This window comes from Crotalus tigris, unplaced genomic scaffold, assembly GCF_016545835.1.
Source record: "Crotalus tigris isolate CLP2741 ecotype Arizona unplaced genomic scaffold, ASM1654583v1 scf7180000018168.854452, whole genome shotgun sequence".
NCBI lineage: Eukaryota > Metazoa > Chordata > Lepidosauria > Squamata > Viperidae > Crotalus > Crotalus tigris.
The window spans coordinates 264,239-284,011 of NW_024096861.1; the positions used below are offsets into that span (position 1 = coordinate 264,239).

A 19,773-nucleotide genomic window follows, 5' to 3' on the forward strand; every position below is an offset into this window, starting at 1 on the left:
TTGTGCAAAAAATGAGGGATTTTATGTTTTATAAATAGGACAGTACCACACAGTATGTTTATAAATATGTATTATAAAAAATTCTCATGTTAAATAAAGTGTTGAAATATCTTGCAATGAACACTTTTCTTCTTATATTGCAAAGGAAAATAAGTTTCTAAAAGTAAAGCTTTGCCATTGCTTGAAGAAACTTCTTTTTTCGTCTTTGAGCAGCAAGCTGTAGCACTTCTTCTGGGTTGCTAGAATTCAGTTCCGTCTGCCCAATAGCTTTAATCTATGTGTTCAAACAACAAAAAACCATGTTAGTAATAAGTTCTTATTTACATTTAAAACAATTTTGTCCACCAGGGAAAAGGGTGATTTTTTTTTTTTTAATGTAATGGTTTCACACACAGACCACTGCAGTATCTTCTTAGAAATTCCTTTCAATATATGAAACTGTAAGAACTTACTGCTATCTGTTTCTTGTCTGTTTCGCCTCGCTTGTGATGAAGATCTGAAGCATCATTTAGGAAATTATAGTACAGAGTCATCTAAATTCTTAAGACATAAGGTTATCTGTATAGCAGTTTAACATTCTTTATCTTAACTTTCCACTCTGTTATAAAAAAGTTTCCTTGCACCTTCTGTGAGCCTAACACTTCCTCATTGGCAAAATGAGCGAGATCAAGATCCTAATCTTTTAAAATATTGCTATTTTTAAATGAGAAAGGATTTCCTTATTTTGTGCTATTTCCCTGCTGCACTTCTTATAAATGCAGTTACTATTACCAATTTAAATAATAGCCAATTACTAAAGCCATTCTGGTTGTAAATCAATCCCATGCAGCTTTTTAAAATAAAAGGATACAAGTCAAGTATTCCAAGATAGTAATATCCCATATATAGTCGTAATAAGAATCCATAGCATCATGGCTGAAAAACAGGTTTTCAGTTATTTTATGCCATTAATGTTTAGTTACATGGCAGTTGAAAAAAATCTTGTTTACCTGTTTTGTTCTTGAAGTGCTTTAAATGCAGTTTTATAATCTACCTCTCGAAGGAACTGGCACAAAATTGCCACCTGGAAGAACAAAGATTTGCTAATATATATCTTGTCACGATTATACAATAATTAACACTACATTCTAGATGAGTGCAGTATAGGCTTGCTTTTTGGGTACAATTGCCCTCTTCACAGTTTTCACAGTTAATAGATACATATTCTTTACCTGTGTATGGCAATTGAGTAGAGAACAGCATTTTATCATTCGTTTAATCACCTACAGAAAAATATGGAAATTAAAGAAAATCTACAATTTATCCATTTACCTGATATATAGCTACCTATATGGAATACAATTAATACAAGTCTTATCGCTTAACATTTGTTTTCTGCTTCACTATTAATAGCAAAAACAAAAACAAACTCTTAGAGACAAAATACTTCTCCTAATGTTCCACTCACTTTGCTTGTTATAAATTGTTCCATTATTATCTAGGCGTCTATTTTGGTTAGAATTAGACAGAGTGAAGGGAAAAATTATTTGATCCCCTACTGATTTTGTACGTTTGCCCACTGACAAAGAAATGATCAGTCTATAATTTTAATGGTAGGTTTATTTTAACAGCGAGAGACAGAATAACAACTACCATTAAAATTATAGACTAATTATTTCTTTGTCAGTGGGCAAACGTACAAAATCAGCAGGGGATCAAATAATTTTTCCCCTCACTGTAATTAGCTTCTGGAACTGCCAAAAGCCTTGAAGGATCCTCTGCATCACATCTGAAACGACAGCTGGGACTAAAAGGCTCAAGATGACAGAAAGATACACTGTACAGTGCCAGGTTGCTAAATATTAAGCCTTCTAATTAATTTCCAATATTTGCTGAGTTTATTATGGAATATTGGAAATCAAAGCCTGGAATACATTCAAGTGTATGTTGAAAGAGAAATGCCTGTTCTACAGAACATTCCTAGAACAGGTATTTCTCTGCAGCTCAGATTAACCCTAGAGGGAAAGAGACCTATCTGCCCCAGCATGAAATAGCCAACAGACACTGGGCAGGTCTTGTTCTCCCATCAATCACCTGATTGTGCTACCAACAGGCACCAAAGTAAGTCAGATCTGATGCATCCTGAACCTGGCCAGTTGCTCTCAAGTAAGGTGAAACCGCTATTATAGCACCAATACAACTAAGGTGATTTAAGGATGTCTTACACATGGGCTGGAAGTGAAATAAAGATGGGAAAAGCTATGGTGGAGGGAAGGGAAGTGTTCATACTGTAATTTTGGTATATACGGAGAAAGGCCATTGAATGAGCAATTCCAAATAATCAATGCACATTACTCTATGTTCATAGCAATAGGATAGATGATAAAAAGGTCAGATAAAAAGAGTTCAAAATGCCCATGTTTAGAATGCTGAACTTCAATCAATGGGTCCCCTTTAATACTAAGCTTGTATTATAGAGCAGCCCAGATCATCAGAGATCTCTATACATCTCTATATTCCTTATATACTGCTACATAATCTTAACACTCACCTGATCAGTGTATACATCAGGCGACACCATCTTAGTAAAGAAATCTGAGCACACGGCGCCTGCCTGAAGATAGTAGCGAAGTGCAGCAGAGTACTGATTAGTTGCTATATTCGAGATAGAGAAGCAAAGACAGTTAATGATGTCATCTAGTGGCCATATTCACGTGTTACCCGAAGTTAGCATTTTTAAAATCAAGATTCATTAAATAATCCACAACGACCCGATTCATGCATAATGATATGGCTCATCATGCTAACCCCAAGATATATCACATAACAGCTTAACATTTGTTGTGAATTAGGCCAGTTTTTTCCAAGTTAATCTGAATACTATACTGTACTTCTGCAAATACTGTCTAAATAGGATGGACAAATTAAGGTAAAATATCCTGACAAAAGACAAAAAGAAATAAAGTTTTCAGCCCCGATCTCGAAGTGACACTGTCCTTGCACCAAAATGTTGTGGCACCTACCCTTTGGAACAACATCTCTCCCCGGGATTATATTGGCCCAATCCTGCCAGCCTTTCAGGAGGGGCTGAAAATGTGGTTGGGTTTCCAGGCATGGAGACTGGATTGCCAGTTAGAGTTTGTGAAATGCTTATTTTAACTGTTGCCTGGCTGGTTTTTTTTTTTTACTTTAGCTGCTGATTGTATCCTTTATTTTGTTGTTGCTTTTAAGATATTGTTAGCCACCCAGAGTCACTACAATGAGAGGACCAGGCATATATGTAAATGGACAGAAACAGGTTTAACTCTACTTACCAAAATAAATATCTGCCTGAGTGATTAACCAGAAATGATTGTTTGAATTTATAGTAAGGGCATAGTTGACTAGTTCTTTGACAGTGACAGCTACTGCTTCAAAATCTACTGACTGAAAACTGAAATGAGAAAACATAATTATTAGTAATTGTATTTAAAACTATGATGTAGTTAAAATCTGCTTCAATGAAAGAATTCTTTAAATAATTTTATGTACTCCTCCATACCCTATTAAGTGATGTTACACATAAAGGACAGAGTTGTAGACAAAAGTCTGTACCTCCATTACTATATACATAACTTCCTTTTCTGCTTTCTGTTGGTTATACGAATAAGTATGATTGCAATCTAAATTTACCTATGATGGCCCCACCGAGATAGTAAAGTTTCTGTTAATCTTAAATGATCTATTTTATCAAAGCAATTGCTTACTCTCCTTATCAAAATCATAACCAATATCATGGAGCCCCTTCTACCTGTTCAGATTCAGCTATATACCCATTGCAAACTTTTCATTCTTTCTCTCATTGGGAGTATACTCGTCAACAGCCATTTTGCTGTTACATGGTATCCAAATTTAAGAGAGCTTCTCTATGAAGTTCTTGACTTTCACTTATGTTCCAGTCTTCTGCATTACATGAAGTGCCACGGAAATCAGGAAATTCAAGCAGTTCAGATAAGTATAAAGATTGCAAGCTTAAGATCTCTACAAAAATCTGACCTACTAAAAGTCAAGGGAAATGAGCAGGAATAAGAGAGCATTCAAGGTGGGTTGGACTTAAGATCTTTTGCTGGCATGCAGGGGCTGATGACTTATGATGCATTTGGCCCCTCCCTCGGGCTCAGCCTGGTCATCTCCTACACATTATGGCTTAAATCAGTCCAGGAGAAGATATTTCCTGTTGTCCATGCTTTTTAACTTCTCTGCTTGCTACTGTTAATTATTTAATTCCAAACATCCTTAACCTGATCTAAGATTTAAACTTTGCTCTATCACCCATAAGAACTTATTAATATCTTATGTTCACAAAAAATGTAGTATAACGTAAGTTTTCTTTTGATCCTCTGCTAGAGATGAGAACATGTTGTCTCAGATGGTGCATTTAAGACAGAGAGAAGGCTGGAACTTTCTTTTCACTTTCTTCCACCCTCTCACACATCTACCTACCAAAGTATACCCCATTATCTCACCAACTCCCAAATTTCATTGTGTGGGAACAGACTGAAGAGCCTGCAGAGTTCTGAATACTTTCCCTATTCTCAGCTTGAGATTTATACGTTAAAATAGCCATGTATTTTATTTTGATCTTAAAACAGTGTGCTTCACTGGAACATTCCAAATTTTCCAGCCTGTACCAAGTTTTTTCTCAAGAGAGGAACAGCCCTGCCTTGAACTTGCAGGCAAGTTTTGTTCTGAAGTGTAAACAAAAGAGCAGGCTTAGTCTAATTTCAAAAATTTCAAAAGTTCTTAGAATCCAGGTACTTTGTCCTGAGCTTGGAGCACTAAAAAAAAGGGCTGTTTTGAACCTGAAATTCTGTGTAATCGCATTTTCAGCATCAGATTTAATACTGGATGGAAGGTGACCAACAGAGGTTTACATGGGGCTCTGAGCTAAGAAATAACCTATACAGATCCGAAGAAACAAAAATACATTTCACTGTATTTATAAATGGAGTTTGATAAACAAATTCCTTACTTAGGGATAGATGATGGCCAAATGGAAATATACTCTGCTGTGATATTATTTACAATGAATTCCTAAAAAAAGAAAATATATAGATATACATACAGTCAGGATAAAATAAGTAAGAGAATTCAGAGAGCAAAGCGGATGATTTATGATAAAAGAGAATACTGCACTTACATGATTGTTATGAAGCTTGACAAACAAGGATAATATTGTTGTTAAAACCAGAGGCTCCTATGAGAACATTGAGAAAACATGAGCTGATATAAAATCACAGCCTTTCCCCATGAAATTCAAATTTTCTAGGCAGATTTTTGCCATACAGGTAGTTCTTATTTAACAACATGTTCAGTGACCATTTGAGGTGATGATGGTGCTGAATAAGACAACCAGTCCCTATGATTACCATTTGTAACTTTCATTGCCAGCTTCTAACAAGCGCAGTCAGTGGGGAAGCAAAGGGAGGATTGCAAATGGTGATCACATAATATTGTGCCTAATGCACTTAAGAGTAACCCAAACTGCAGCATAAGTCATATGATGTTGCATTTTGGATGTCACTTAGCAACAGAGTTGTCAGGCCCAATTACCATTGTTAAGTAAGGACTACCTATATTTACTTAAGTTTACCATGGTTTTATCTTCACATCCTACTAGAGTAATGGTGGATAACAATGACCTTAATTGTCTAAAAGTTATCTCAGAAATAATACCATGTACAATCTGCTTGGATCCTTTTCACAGAAGTTTTTTAAATCACTTTTCACATTTCTCAAATCTGCAGACAAGTTAAAATAACCATATTTTAAAATATTTTGTATTAACTCTTTAACACTAAAAATTATGTTCTTCGGTAGGTCATAATTTATGAAATCAGACTTAAATCCCAATCCTTTCACTCAGCAATATCGCAGTATATTCCTTTTGTTAATGTTAAAATAAAATAAAACAGAAAACAGGCAAAACTTTGCTCACATCATTATAATCACCACTGATTTTTCTGATCACACCCAGCAAGCATCCCTGTTCAGTAGAAACAGGCTTTTATGTTTTAATACAGTTACAATCTTTAACTCCAAACTCACCCGCAACTTTTTGAGGAACGATAATAATTCATTCCTAAAAAGAAAATGTTTGTTTAATGTTGTGACTTAATATTAATTAGCTTTACAACTTTTTTTCCTATACAAATGACAAAATTTAAAAGTTTTTAATACAAATCTGATCAATATTTGGAATTTTCAAAAAGAGCAGCAACAAGAAAACATTCCCAGACAGTAAGGGAAAATGGCAAGACCAGACAATAAGCATACAACATACCAAAAATATTGAAATATCTTCAGTTTCTAATAAGAATGTTCTTAACGGTAGTTCATGCCCCCATCCTCAACCTAGATTTCAATTTTTCTCTTCTCTTCCAAAAGCAGCCACCATTCTGCGGACTGCTTATTTCACCATGCCTTTATCATTTTTATGTATGCTCATACTTCAGAAAAATTCTTCAGAACATGCCTATCTATATCTCTTATCAGCTGCCTTGTTTTGGCTCCAATCTTTTTAGTGCTCATCACCTGAGTTTATTTGTGGAAAAATTCCATTGTTGCTGGAATCATTCTGTTTACAATGTACAAACAGGATCATTAAATATTATGTAAATATGGTACAAGCTATGTATTTATTTTGTATATTGCATAGAACTTACCCACAACTATTTTTATACTTAACAGGTTTTTATTTTATTCTAAAGAAGCATAAGTAGAAGTAAATTAGATATTCTTGGGAAATTTAATTACAAGCAAGATCAATTCCATTACATATAGGGTAATATCATGGCTACAACATCTAGGTATATAAGAAAATTATAGCAGTTTACCTGTATATAATGCCTAATGTTGATTCTCTCTGCTTTATTAAACTCACTCTGCCGTCATTCCCTCGTTTGTGTTGGTTGGATACACTGCAGATTTGTGTAACAATTTCCCAAAGGTCCGTGGCTGCCCACCTGCCCTCTTTTGGTCCAGGAAGATCTTTACTTGTGGCAGCCAAAAGCTGCCCTAACTAAGTAAAAAATAAGAAAGTCTTTGAATGCATAAATGTTATTTGTTCCAGCAATCTATCCCTATTGGAACTTGGTATTATCCAAGTTAATACTAAAATCATTAGCCAAAAATATGCAGGATACTTCAAAAGAATATATAGATCTAGATTATTTTCCAGAAACACGATGGTCATCATAGTACAGATATTTCTGAAATTCAGAAATTCAAATGCAGTTAAGGGCCTGAATAGGGAGCTTCTGATATTTAAATAAATAGTCTAAAGCCCCCAGCACATCTCAAGTATGTAGAATTAACTACATATAGAATTCTCTGGCCTCACTAATTTTGGACTATTGTATTATTTTTATAAATCTAAAATAATTAAGAGTTTCAGCCATGCAAGATTATTAACATGTATATAAAGGTAAAAGTAAAGGTTTTTCCTGCCCACTTGTGTCTATCTCTAGAAGGGGTGCTTATTTCCATTTCTTAGTGGAGTCAGGATTGTCCAAGGAAGGTTCCATGATCATGTGGCCAGCATGACTATACGCCAAAGCGCATCAAATGCTATTCTTTTCCCACCGAAATGGTACCTATTTATCTACTTGCATTTACATGCTTTTGAATTTCTAGGTGGGCAAGAGCTGGGACAAGTAACAGGAACTCATCCTGTCACGTGGCACTTGGGTCTTGAAACATGACTGCCACCTAACAATTTCAGCATCTTTAACTGCTGAGCCATCGCACCCCCTATATGTATATACCTGATGTTATATGGTATAAGCTATGTATTATTTCCACCATAGAACCAATTGTGAATGAACACAGAGAAGTGTTATTTGTAAATGCAAATATTTTACCAAGCAGGGTAGAAATCAGTACAGACAGAAAAAGCAAGCACTCTGGGAAAATAAGTTATAGGGATGCATAATATTTGGATCCGAAGTGGGCAAGAGTGCTTTCAATCTGGCACAGGCTTCTCTCCATCTGTGAGATGACTACCTCTAGTCAGCTACTGTGTGAATTACACAGAAAAAGTGCAGTTTCTTTTAAGATATTGGTTATAGCCTAGATCTGAAGTACCACTGCCCACTTTGGATCGGACTAATGAATACTGCCACTAGATTACACCTTAATATACAGAGCAAACATGTTGCAAGACTGTTCAGGATTCCTCAATTTAGTAATCGATACAAAACTATGCCTTACCTTCACATAAGGATTAGTCTGTACCAACGAATGTGGAACTTGCATAGTTAAGTACTCATTCTCCTGCCAGTTTAACAAAAAGGCAACACATTCCTCTGCTACAACTTGCCGAAGAGGAATATCTACAGTGGATTTTGAAACAGAAACTGATCAGATGGTTTCCTACAAAAAGTACATCCTAGAAAATTGAGGGAAATTAGGAAGCTTATGAAAACTTCTTTGCTTTTAAGAGAACCTTAATATGATCTATGAAATGGGAAATAGGGATGACAATGAAGAAAGTGCCAAGACACAATACGTGGGTCAGGGAAGTAACATCAGTTATCTTTGTGGCTCACAAGCCATAAACAGGGAATTGTAAAAAGAACTATAACTACTGATAATAATACAATTTCCAACCATTATCATACTTAAATACTGATAATTCTTAATAGGGCCAGTTTAGTACAGTGGTTAAGATACCTAGAAATCAGGAGACTGTGAGTTCTAGTTCCGCCTTAGGCCAGCTGGATGATTAGGTCAGTCACTCATTCTCAGCCCAACCTATCTCAAAGGGTTGTTGTTGTGAGGAAAATAGAAGTTTGCCCCCTTGAGTTATTTATAAAAAAAATAATAAAGGGGGGGAATATAAACAAATAAACTCTTGCCCAAGATGGAAATCTTGCCATGTACTTAACCTGAATATTCTTACCGGGCACTCTCATTTCTAAGTATCCTCGAACTCTGCTGATCAAGTCAGAGGGAGGTCGTTCTCCAGAAAGTCCTGCTCCTGCTTCATGGGTATAAATGTCGAGAAGTAGTATTTCATTCAACATAACTTGGCGCAACTTCGGAGAAAACTCAGTCACAAGTTCAAGACAAGCAGCGAAAAGTTGCTCAGCGTGGGCAAAATCCTGCAACAAACAGCAAGACTTTGTTTGTTGTCTTGTCACATTTACAAATGTTAGCAATCTGAGGTATTATAGCAGAAGACAGGTGCTTTTGGCATTTTACATTTAACTTTTCTGCAATATGTTTACTTATTACAGTTCACAGAAATTTAATTCTGAATTTCTCTTGAATTCAAGAGGGGTTTGATAAGTCATATTTCTTTCTTAGCATGTGCTAATATATTTTAAAAATGCAAACCAACAACTACTGAACTAAGAAATGAGACATAATGAGAAAAATATGTGAAATAAGCAGTAATCTTTAAAATATAACATCACACTATAGAGACCTATGGTTTGTATATACATATGATAAGATTGTATTTTTTGCATAAGCCATATTTTAATTATAATTCAAAATACTATAATGGCATTTTAATTAGAATGCAATTTTTCTTTGAGGCCTTCCAGAATATCAATAAGAAGTCTTTCTCACCTTAATTGTACTGCAATGTAGTCCTTTTGCCATCAAGATGTAGACCAAATCTCTAGTCAAATTATCTTTAATTCCTAGGATAACATTGCCGTAAACATTTGGAACTTCCCACTAGAAAAAATATACATATATTTATATTTTTATATAATTTTAATCATGCATCATTACATTCTTCATCTTTAAATAAAGGAAAGTACCTTATTAGAAACTGTCCAGAATTGACGTTCAGATGTCATACCATGCAACTCAATTAAAATCTGGCGGATTCTCCAAGGATCCAGTGATAAAATAAGCTGATGCTCCAATTGACCAATATTCACACTTGCTGAAGCTGGAAAAAAATGATATATTTATTGCTGAGCAATATATACCTAAGTGATCATTAACTTTAATAATGGACAAGATCCATTCAAAAATGAAGAAATGAGATAGCTTAATCTTTTCATTATATCCAGCTGAAAGTAATGTAATGATACAGTTAAAAAAAAACATTATATTTACTGTCTGAAGACAGGAGGCAGAGAATGTATTTTGTATGTACATGTTCTTATGACATATTGCTTTTGAAAAACTAAATTAAATTGATAATGAGCTTATCAGAGTATATACATAATTATATGTAAGTGTATAAGCATCGAAACAGGATAATGGTTTGCTAATGGTCTTAGAGAAATATATCAGAGCACGGAGCAACACTGTCCTCTTTCTTATCTTAGAGGATCCCAGTCTCTCCCTATGCCTTTTCCATTTGGCCCAAATAAAAGCATATCATCTAGTTATAATGATGAAAAATAAGGAAAAGAACAAGTTATATAACATCGTTTTCAAGTCCAAAAGCACTGCACTGATTTATATACTGGTCCTCCTGATAACAGCAGGGAAAACAAGCAGAAAGGCACCTCACTGTTGCAATAGCTATACATTTAGATGTCTCCTCTCAAGTGCTTGCTCACAAGGGAATTGCATCCATTGTTCTCAACTGTAGACATATAGATTAATCATGGCCAATAGAAATTTGTATAATTAGGTAACTGTTAAAAAAAAACAGTCAATGCAACAAGCTTAACTACAGTCAAAATATTCTTACTATACTTCTTTATTCCACCATTTAAAAAAAAGTTGTGAATAATTTAAGGGAAGTAGGGGAAATAACCTGGAATATCATAAAATGAAGTTATCAGCTTAGTGCCTAAGTTGACTCGAAGTGACCTCTTCCTCATCTGATCAATGAGCAGTTTTCGTTCATCATCTTTCAATAAAGCTATGAACAGCTCATGGGAGGAAATCATGAAGACAAACTGGAGATCTTCCAAACCCAGACATAGATTCCTACACAGAATTAAGAACAAATATTTGTGGAAAGAGAAGTGACAGATTGTTGAGTTAATAACACTTAAGAAATTCATCTATCAATGAATTCTTAATACAGATATCTTACAATGAATCACACTTCCAATTCAATCATATCATTTTCTCAGATTATGCTAATGGCAGCTGCATGGTTGTAGGAAAAGAAGTAGCTGTTTTAATAAGATGCATGTAATAAGATGCATGTGAGTACATTTTTCCCCTTCAAAAACAAAAGACCCTCTTTAGTTTTCTCTTATTCTGCCTTCAGAAGCTACCAGATTACATTTCACAATTTATCATTCAAAAATGGGTAAAAACAATATTACTGTCCTCTTTTTAACATAGTATAAATTTTTATTACACACTTACTTTAGAAAATAAGCCATTTTTCTTTTTGAAGATTCTGATGCATTTTCTACATGTATTGATTTTGAACACACCTAAGAAGTTTAAATTTGAATAATTAAATCTCAAGAAAAATAGAATATGCATTTTTTTTTGCAATGGTATATATTCTTTTGCACATAGTTTATAGCAATATCATTACATAGTTATCTTTCGAATGAAGGAAGCATTTTCTCTATCTAGTTTTAGTTTTAACAGTTTTAACAATTACAAATTAGAACAGCGACATATATAGGCCCTAGAACAGTAAAGGATTTTAAAAATGCTTATTCTATATGAAAAATCAGAGGAAGGTCTCATTTCACATAATGCAGCCATATGTTTTTTTCATCTGGTGGAATTTTCTTTGTTTACTAGTATAACTTGCTTGAAACATTTGCATCTATTACCTATGTTGATAATCCTCACCAATAATTAACCAAAACCAGATGCAACAAGTGTAGAAAAAGCCACTTGACAAAATTTTAAATGAGTTAGGAGCTCATAAATAGGCAACATGCCAACAAGTTAGAGATATAAAAAATCTACCTTAAAAGAAAAAGCAGACTTGTCTTCAGATTTTTAAAGGAACATTAAACTGGAGACATGAATAATGAAATTCAGATACAGATACATATATGTGTCTATGTGTCTATAGTTAAATCTAAAATTGCGAATATTTTTACCTCAAGGAGAAAGTCTACTTTTTCTTTGGTAGGTCTAAGAAGCATCTGGGTAAACTGGACGCCAACTGGCCGACCCTGCATCACATCACAAACACTGTTGCATGCACAAACCTTGAAATATATTTCATCAAGAACTTCATCTCTGTGTAAAATAAAAAATAAACTAAGACAAACTGGCACACAAAAAAATTATACCTAAAAGACCAATTCAAGGCATTGTTTTTATATTCTAGTATAACAGTCAACTGTACATATGCAGTATATATACGAACATACCTATCAAACCACAGGATAAGTAATATTAAACAAAGCACAGAAAAGGATAAGAAAAGCAAGCCAAAGAAATTAAGATAAGGAAAAACATAAAAAAGGAAAGAAAAGGTAATTTTTAAAAAGTTAAAAACTAGTTCATACCAACACTGTCCACTGTACTTCTCCCTATTTTTCTATCCTTACAAATTATGTGTGTCTGTGTGAGTTTTTTTTTTTTGTTGTTGTTGTTTTTTTGTGTGTGTGTATATATATACTGGCCACTTATTTTTGTATTTAATCTACATTCACTCAGGTCCCCTTCATTATCGACTTTATCTCACTCTTTAAATTACCAATTCATATTGCATTTAACTTACTTTCAAGTTTCTCTAGATATGCACAATTTTCATTTCTATATAATGAAGTGGAATGCAGGGCACTCTTATACTCCAAAGCTTTTCTCTCTTTTGGCAAACATTCATTCCTTGCAACAGACGCAACAGAATACTACTTATTCTCTTTTTACTAACTTCTTAACATTTCTCCACTTTCCCACCTTTAGTAAATGCTTTACCATGGTATACAAATTCAGATACTTGCTCTAGTATTTGCCATTTATGAACAACGTGAAGCCATTCTTTCCATTTTCCTTGGGAGATAACAATATATCATAATCTGCATTTAGCAAAAGTTCTTGACAATGTTATCTAAATACTGCTTTCTTGATTGGGAGCACAGGCTTACTAAAATGGTATTATGTATCACTCAGTATACAATTCAAAATAGATACTGATATTTTTAAGCACTTTTCACATATAAAGTTCTTCCACAGTTATATTCTGGTTTGGGCAGTACTGTTTCAAAGAATTCTGATTTTTACAGTGATGAGTTTTGTATTCTTTCAAATTTGGAAAACCTGTATTAAAATCACAAAGTATTTTTAAACTTAAGGAGTCTTGGTGATCAAGCCCTTGTGATATACATTCCACCTAACAAGCAGTGCAACATATTAATACACGGAACTGAGACAAAATTGTCCAGTTCCAAGATTTGTTACTAAGATTGAATCAGACAAGTCAAAGGCAGAGGTTGCTCAGAAATCTATCTACTCTGCCAAGCTTGACAACTAATTAATAGATGGGTGTCAGAGTGGTTCTCTCCTTCAATTTATGTCTCACCCTTGTTGAGCCTTCTGGGAGAGCTGCCTTAACACCGACTGTCTGAACTGAATTGGTAAAGTGGGCATTTGGTTGTCTTCAAGAAAAATCTTCACCAGTTCCTAGAACAGAAACATAGGAAATAGCTGCATGTTTTAATTCAAAATGCATGTACTTCAACTTCAGCACTGTGAAGCAGCATAAAGAGAGTTTGGATTCGTATGGAAACAAAAGCTTTACACCACCAATTCACTGGGTGGTGTTGAGCTATCACTGTTGTTTAGCCTAAAAAGCATCACAGATTTATTGTTTGGACAGACCACTGCTCTAAGTTTCTTGCAAGAAAGATAGTCCAGAAATTGAATCAGTAACACTGACTTTAGAAGCTGACTAATGTTAAGTAATCAACAGAATCTATGTCCAACCCTTCAATACTACTTTGGAATGACTTCCAGAAATGAGTAACCCGCCTTCTTTGAATAGCACAAGCAAATGGCTAAAGATTTTACAATAAAAATACAGTATCTATTTCAAGGGTCAAGATATTTAAATGTGTTTAATAGCCCCGAGTTTATGAACACATGACTTAACGGCGGAGATATAGTGATATCTTAACAACTACAAGAGCATTACATGCTGTTTACCTGGTAATTGCCAGATCTTAAGCAGCTATGAATTTGACTGTAGGGAGTTGATGGTTGTGAACTACTCTCAGAAGGTGCAAGAACTCCACAGGCTTGACAGTAACCAGCTAGCCTCTTTTCATCTATCACGCAATGAAGTGATGAGCCAATCTAGAAAATACAGTGTTATCAAAGTTATAAAAATGTAGTAAACACTTCCAACATTTTATTCAAGGCAAACACCTTTAACAGAGACTTATTTATCACATTGTGATAATTTTCCAAGAATCATTACAATTTTGTTATTGTTGTTACCAGTATTTATTTACCATCCTTTTTTTAAAAATATGCCAGGTCAGTTTACAACATAGCATAAATTTATTATATAAAAATTTAAAACACCCTATTTAAAAAAGAAACAACATCACAATAATGGCAAGATTACTGGCTCAAGTTGAACAAATGTCTTTGATTTATCTTCTAATAATTTGAGTATCAAACCAGTTTTATGAAAATTCTTAAAATTTGCAATGAAGCTTCTAGATGGGTTTCCATTTTCTGTAAAAACAGATTTCATTTGCTATTTAACTTGTTACTCACCTTTAAAATCAATTCCTTGGTTCTAAAAAATTTATCTCTGGCATTCCTATATAAATCAAAGTTTGTGGAACCCTGCTGGAAATAGATGGCCCCTAAATCATAGCATACCTGAAACAGACCAAAATAAATTATAGCAGGACTTTTTAATTCCTTTTGGAATCCTTAAAAGTAATTCTAAAGCAACAATTAAATGCAGAGAGACAAAATCCCTGCACTACAAACTATACTAAAGAGGTGCTTTCCTTCTCTTTCCAAACATTTGCAAATAAATCATCCTTGAAACAATACAACTGTAAAACTGAATATTCTTCATGTTTTCAAAATACTGGAAAGCTACACTGAATATAGAATGTCATGGTTGGCTGATGACACCATGAATTGTTTCAAAATTAATTTCATTTTATGAATCCATATTTAAAGACAGTACTCAACTTACAACAATTACAACTGGAATTTTGATTGCTAAGTAATGTGGTTGTTAAACAAGTCATTTTTACAACCATTTTTACTATGGTTGTTAAATGAATCATGTGGACATTAAGTGAAACGAGCAGCTATTAAGCAAATCATGTGGTCATTAAGCAAATTTGGCTTCCACAATTGACTTTGATTGTTCGAAGCTGGCGACTGCAAGATGCTGCAACTAATGTAAATGCAAGCTGGTTGCCAAATGCCCTATTTAGTGACAGGTGTAATTCGAGGACAGCTCATAAATCACTTTTTCCAAGTCTGTCATTAAAACTATTGTTACACAACTGTCGTAAGTCAAGGACTACCTGTATATTCTACCAACATCATTGTCAGACAAAACATTAACCTACCTGGCATTGCATTTCCTCAGTGCTAATACTTAATCCGGCTGTAGAACTCTCTGTCTCTCCATTAACCATACCAGGTTCCATAGCTAGCAGATCTAGCGTCCGTATTGTGTGAATGTAAAGATCCTTGTTTAATTTTAGTGCTCCTTCTAACACCAGAATGGAATCAGCAGCCTGTTCTTTTAGCTGGAACAACAGGAGGAATATAAATGTTGAATTATTAGCACCTGTTCTGATTACTTAAGATAAATATGTACTTCTCTAGTTCAAGCTACATCAAATTTCATACTAACAAATGTCAATCATTCCCCTTTCAAAGATCTCACATATTTAGTTATCATCAAATAATAACCATTTAATATTCTCTGAGCTCAAAATGAGAAAACTACAGTAAGTCTTTACCCTGTAATTGGATGAAAAGGAAAGTCTCTTTATAATGAAATTTTACTTTTTGTAATGATCTTTGTTTACAGATATTTATAAAGCAGTTCCTATGTATCAAGTATAGGTAACCAAATGTCCTACAACATTCACAATGTCCTGCCAAAGAGAAGAACACCTGGTTGCTAACCTTGCAATAGATGTATTTATGAATTATTTTAAATCTTTCCCTGTTAGGAAATATGATTTAAAGATAAACAGACCAACTTGGTGTTATGAACAAGAAAATATAATTATATTTCTCTGAAATTCAAGAGGTAAGCAATTATTTCTATCACCATTAACATGATTCAGATTTCTGCACAGCAATTTGAATGATACATACTACAACCTCTGTACCCCTGTTGTTTTCACTATTTTGCCCTTGGGAGAGAGTGTATAAAATAGATTTCCCTCTTCTATTAATACTAATCAGATAGATATGCTGGAATAAACTGCAACTAGTTTCTGACCTATTTCCTTGCAAAACATCCTTGTTCTATCTTATTATGTGATTCTTCCCTATTGTATGATTTAAGTAAAAGGCTAAGTGTATAATAATACATTCTTTCCTGAAATAATTTTCTCATATAAACTTCAAAATTCAACATATCCAATGGAGCTGGAGTTAGAAATAAGACGCTCCAATTTTCACAGTAAAGATATCAAATGCCATTTTTTATATGAGAAAGGTCTTAACTTTAGCACTTTTCTTGATTAATTGTATCAACTAACTTCTAATTGTGGACAATTTAATGAAAAGCTCTTACCACTTTCAAAATATTATCTGTGACTTCCTTTTCTTGTTGGAACTGATTCATACTAAACAAAAAAGGTAAAAGCAATTGTGGGTTATTATTCAATGCAATATCACGTTATTATGCTATTTAGATTTCCAATATACCTCATGTGTTCAGCATACAACAGGTACTAGTAGTTAAAAGCATCAGGATAGAAACCAGAAGATGGTGATTTCTAATCCCACCTTAGGCACAAAGGCAGTTGGGAGATTTTGCGCCAGTAATTCTCTTCCAGCCCTAGGAAGAGGCAAAGCAAACCATTTCCAAAATCTTGCCAAGAGAACTGCAGGGACTTTCTAGGGCTAGGCAGTCACCAGGAGTCAACACTGACTCAAATGCAAATGGATGCATAAATAAATAAGCAACGAAGTATGTTTTTCCTCACATTTTTTTTAAATAAACTGCATTTCAAGATTGAAAACTGAATCATTTAAGGTTTAAGCTATTTGAATAATTTTGCCTAAATTGCATTTGTTCTAAAAGAATCAGAATTATTTTATATAAATGTGCTATATTCAGGGATTTTGTCCTCTTTCCACTAAAAATCTTTTCATACATACTTTAATTATCAAACAAGTTTTATATTACTTTGTTCACATGCCTCGTTGAAAATTGGATCCTGATTTAGGTTAAGGCTAAAAGAGATGAATAGACTTACACACTCAACTGAGGTGGGCCAGGTTTTGCTAGTCTGACAGGAAAACTACTGTTGACTATGGTTCGGATAGCCCTATTAAAAACAAAACAAAACTGTTAGCACTGAATAGTGAATTATTCTGATATCAGCATTATTTATTGGGGCTTATTTCAAAAATTAAAGCTAAGACAAATATGATAGCAAAAGGTTGACCTAAATGTAACACACTGGAAATATTGATTTCACTGATTCTTCAATCTTCTAGTTGAAATCACATAGAAATAAAATGGGGCTTAACTTCAGTTTATCAAATTTTTAAGTTTCATTTTAATGTAATCAATTGATGCTCTAAACAATTTCATAGAAAGAGACATTGGAAACCAGCTACCCAATTCACAGCTTATTCCTTTGCCAGGCTAAAACAACATGCAAAAGGAATTACTGATTTATTTCTATGACAGCTAATCAAAAAGAAAAAATGCTATCTAGCGTGCACATATCACTTATAAACCTCACAAGCAGAACAGGATTTATTTGACTTTAACATTTCCTTCTAGTAAGAGTATTCAAGAAAATAAAATCTTACCATCTATTGTAGAGCAATATTGCCATTGCAGTGGTTGGAGGTAAACAGGCAAGGTCCATATCTATGTGTTTAGTTCCAGGAGGAACCTTACTGATGCACAGCAATTCATTTAATAGCATGTTCAGTACAGGAACAGATAAACTAAAAGACCAAAAAAAAAAAATAACTAAAAGTACATACATCAGCTTTTAATTTAGTTACGGAATATCACCAAACAAAAGCCATTAATGCTCCAATGCAGTCTTTTTGCTATTTTTACTGCACATCTAACCTGCAAGCTGGAAACGAGAATAGCAAACATCTTTCCCAGCTGTTCTCCTATGCGGGTACAAACTACATCATAACTTACTTTTCTGATTATTCATCATGATTACCAGTGATTAATCTGTCTTGAGATCGAATTTTTAGTTTATGTGGCTTTGAAATGGAAACTTCAAAATACTACTTATTTAAGCAATGTGAAAATTAATACTTTTTACTGTGACATAATAATCTGTAAACAATCTTATCCAAGATATCAACTAATACCTTTTATCCAGTACATCCAAATTCCACTTTAAATGTGCAGCAACTTTTAGAGCAAGTAATTTTAAAATGCGATTTCTCTTATTATCAGGGGGAGGTTGAACTTGATTCTGTTCATTGACTAAAGGCTTGGAAGCCTGCTCCAAAAACTGAACAATTAGTTGGACTGGTGAAGGATCTACCAAGGGGAAAAAAAAGGTTTAAAATATGCACTGTATATTAAAATATCTCCTAGGGAGAAGCAAATAAATGAAAAATAAACAAGCTACTTTTAAAGAAGCATATATAATTTTTGTCTAAGAAAATTTAGTGAAATGATTGATGTCATTGGTTTTACTGTCATTTCCTGTATCATTGTTATATTCAAGTGTAAATATGTATTTATTTTTATGTATACTAGTACACATAAAAAGTCCAAATACATTATGTGATGTGGACCTTGAATAAGATTTAAGTGCAGTGCAAGTAAGGATCAGCAAAAACCTACTACTACTTTTGCTTCATCATTGGATAAAAGAATCTACAAAATTTAATAACACCCACAGAAAATGCAATCACACTCCTTCATCTTTTGCAATAATGAATTAAAATAAAAGTTTTAGCTTTGAACAACAGCATTATTTACCAGGAGAAGCCTTTTTCAGGTGTTTCTCCAGTAGAGACTCTTCTAGCAGGAACTCAAACCAGGAAGTCTGAGGGGGGGTGCAGGGTCGGCTAGATGTGGCTGCTTCCCGATCAACAGCTTCTACACTCATCTTCCTTTCTTGAATTCCTTTGGATTTCTTTGAGCAATCCTTTGGGCAGGGACCCTGATTTAGAAACAACATAGATTATATCAGAGCATAATTGCTTTACAAAATATAAAAATTTAATTGCAGATCTTTTCATTCAGACTGGAATTTACAGTCCAAATATGACAAATTGGGATCTTGTATCTAGAGAAACTTTTCATCCAATTTACAAATCAGAATTTTCATAATAAACAGAACAGAAAAACCAAATGTACAGGTATAGTATAGGGGGTACCTTGCTCAATAGTAGTAACTGTGAGAGGAACCTCGGAGTCCTAGTGGACAATCATTTAAATATGAGCCAGTAGTGTGCTGCAGCTGCCAAAAAAGCCAACACAGTGCTAGGCTGCATTAACAGAGGGATAGAATCAAGTTCACATGAAGTATTAATATCACTTAGAATGCCTTGGTAAGGCTGCACTTGGAATACTGCATCCAGTTTTGGTCACCACGATGTAAAAAGATGTTGAGACTCTAGAAAGAGTACAGAGAAGAGCAACAAAGATGATTAAGGGACTGGAGGCTAAAACATATAAGGAACAGTTGCTGG

General features: G+C 34.0%; 1 protein-coding gene across 1 annotated transcript; it reads right to left on the reverse strand.

Annotated features, from left to right (window-relative positions):
- Positions 1–53: 53 nt before the first annotated feature.
- On the reverse strand, positions 54–19,541 carry INTS8 (integrator complex subunit 8). The gene is made up of 28 exons (XM_039348664.1): positions 19,459–19,541; positions 19,058–19,241; positions 18,436–18,610; positions 17,908–18,048; positions 17,343–17,414; positions 16,655–16,706; positions 15,468–15,650; positions 14,647–14,754; positions 14,068–14,217; positions 13,445–13,545; positions 12,015–12,156; positions 11,314–11,384; positions 10,748–10,923; positions 9,792–9,925; positions 9,595–9,705; positions 8,921–9,122; positions 8,230–8,351; positions 6,855–7,039; positions 6,067–6,100; positions 5,159–5,215; positions 4,991–5,052; positions 3,294–3,412; positions 2,531–2,634; positions 1,212–1,262; positions 990–1,063; positions 851–915; positions 453–496; positions 54–274 (listed from the first exon to the last, which is right to left on the reverse strand). The coding sequence occupies exons 2-28, from the start codon at positions 19,185–19,187 to the stop codon at positions 158–160; spliced, it is 2,982 nt and encodes a 993-aa protein (XP_039204598.1). The 5' UTR covers positions 19,188–19,241; positions 19,459–19,541; the 3' UTR covers positions 54–157.
- Between the last annotated feature and the right edge of the window lie 232 nt (positions 19,542–19,773).

Coding starts and splice junctions, on each gene's coding strand:
- INTS8 (XM_039348664.1), bottom strand. CDS start 19,187: ATGAGTGTAGAAGCTGTTGATCGGGAAGCAGCCACATCTAGCCGACCC. Junction 9,706..9,791: donor TCTGGACAGTTTCTAATAAG/GTACTTTCCTTT, acceptor TATTTTTTCTAG/TGGGAAGTTCCAAATGTTTA. Junction 497..850: donor TATCTTGGAATACTTGACTT/GTATCCTTTTAT, acceptor ATGATGCTTCAG/ATCTTCATCACAAGCGAGGC.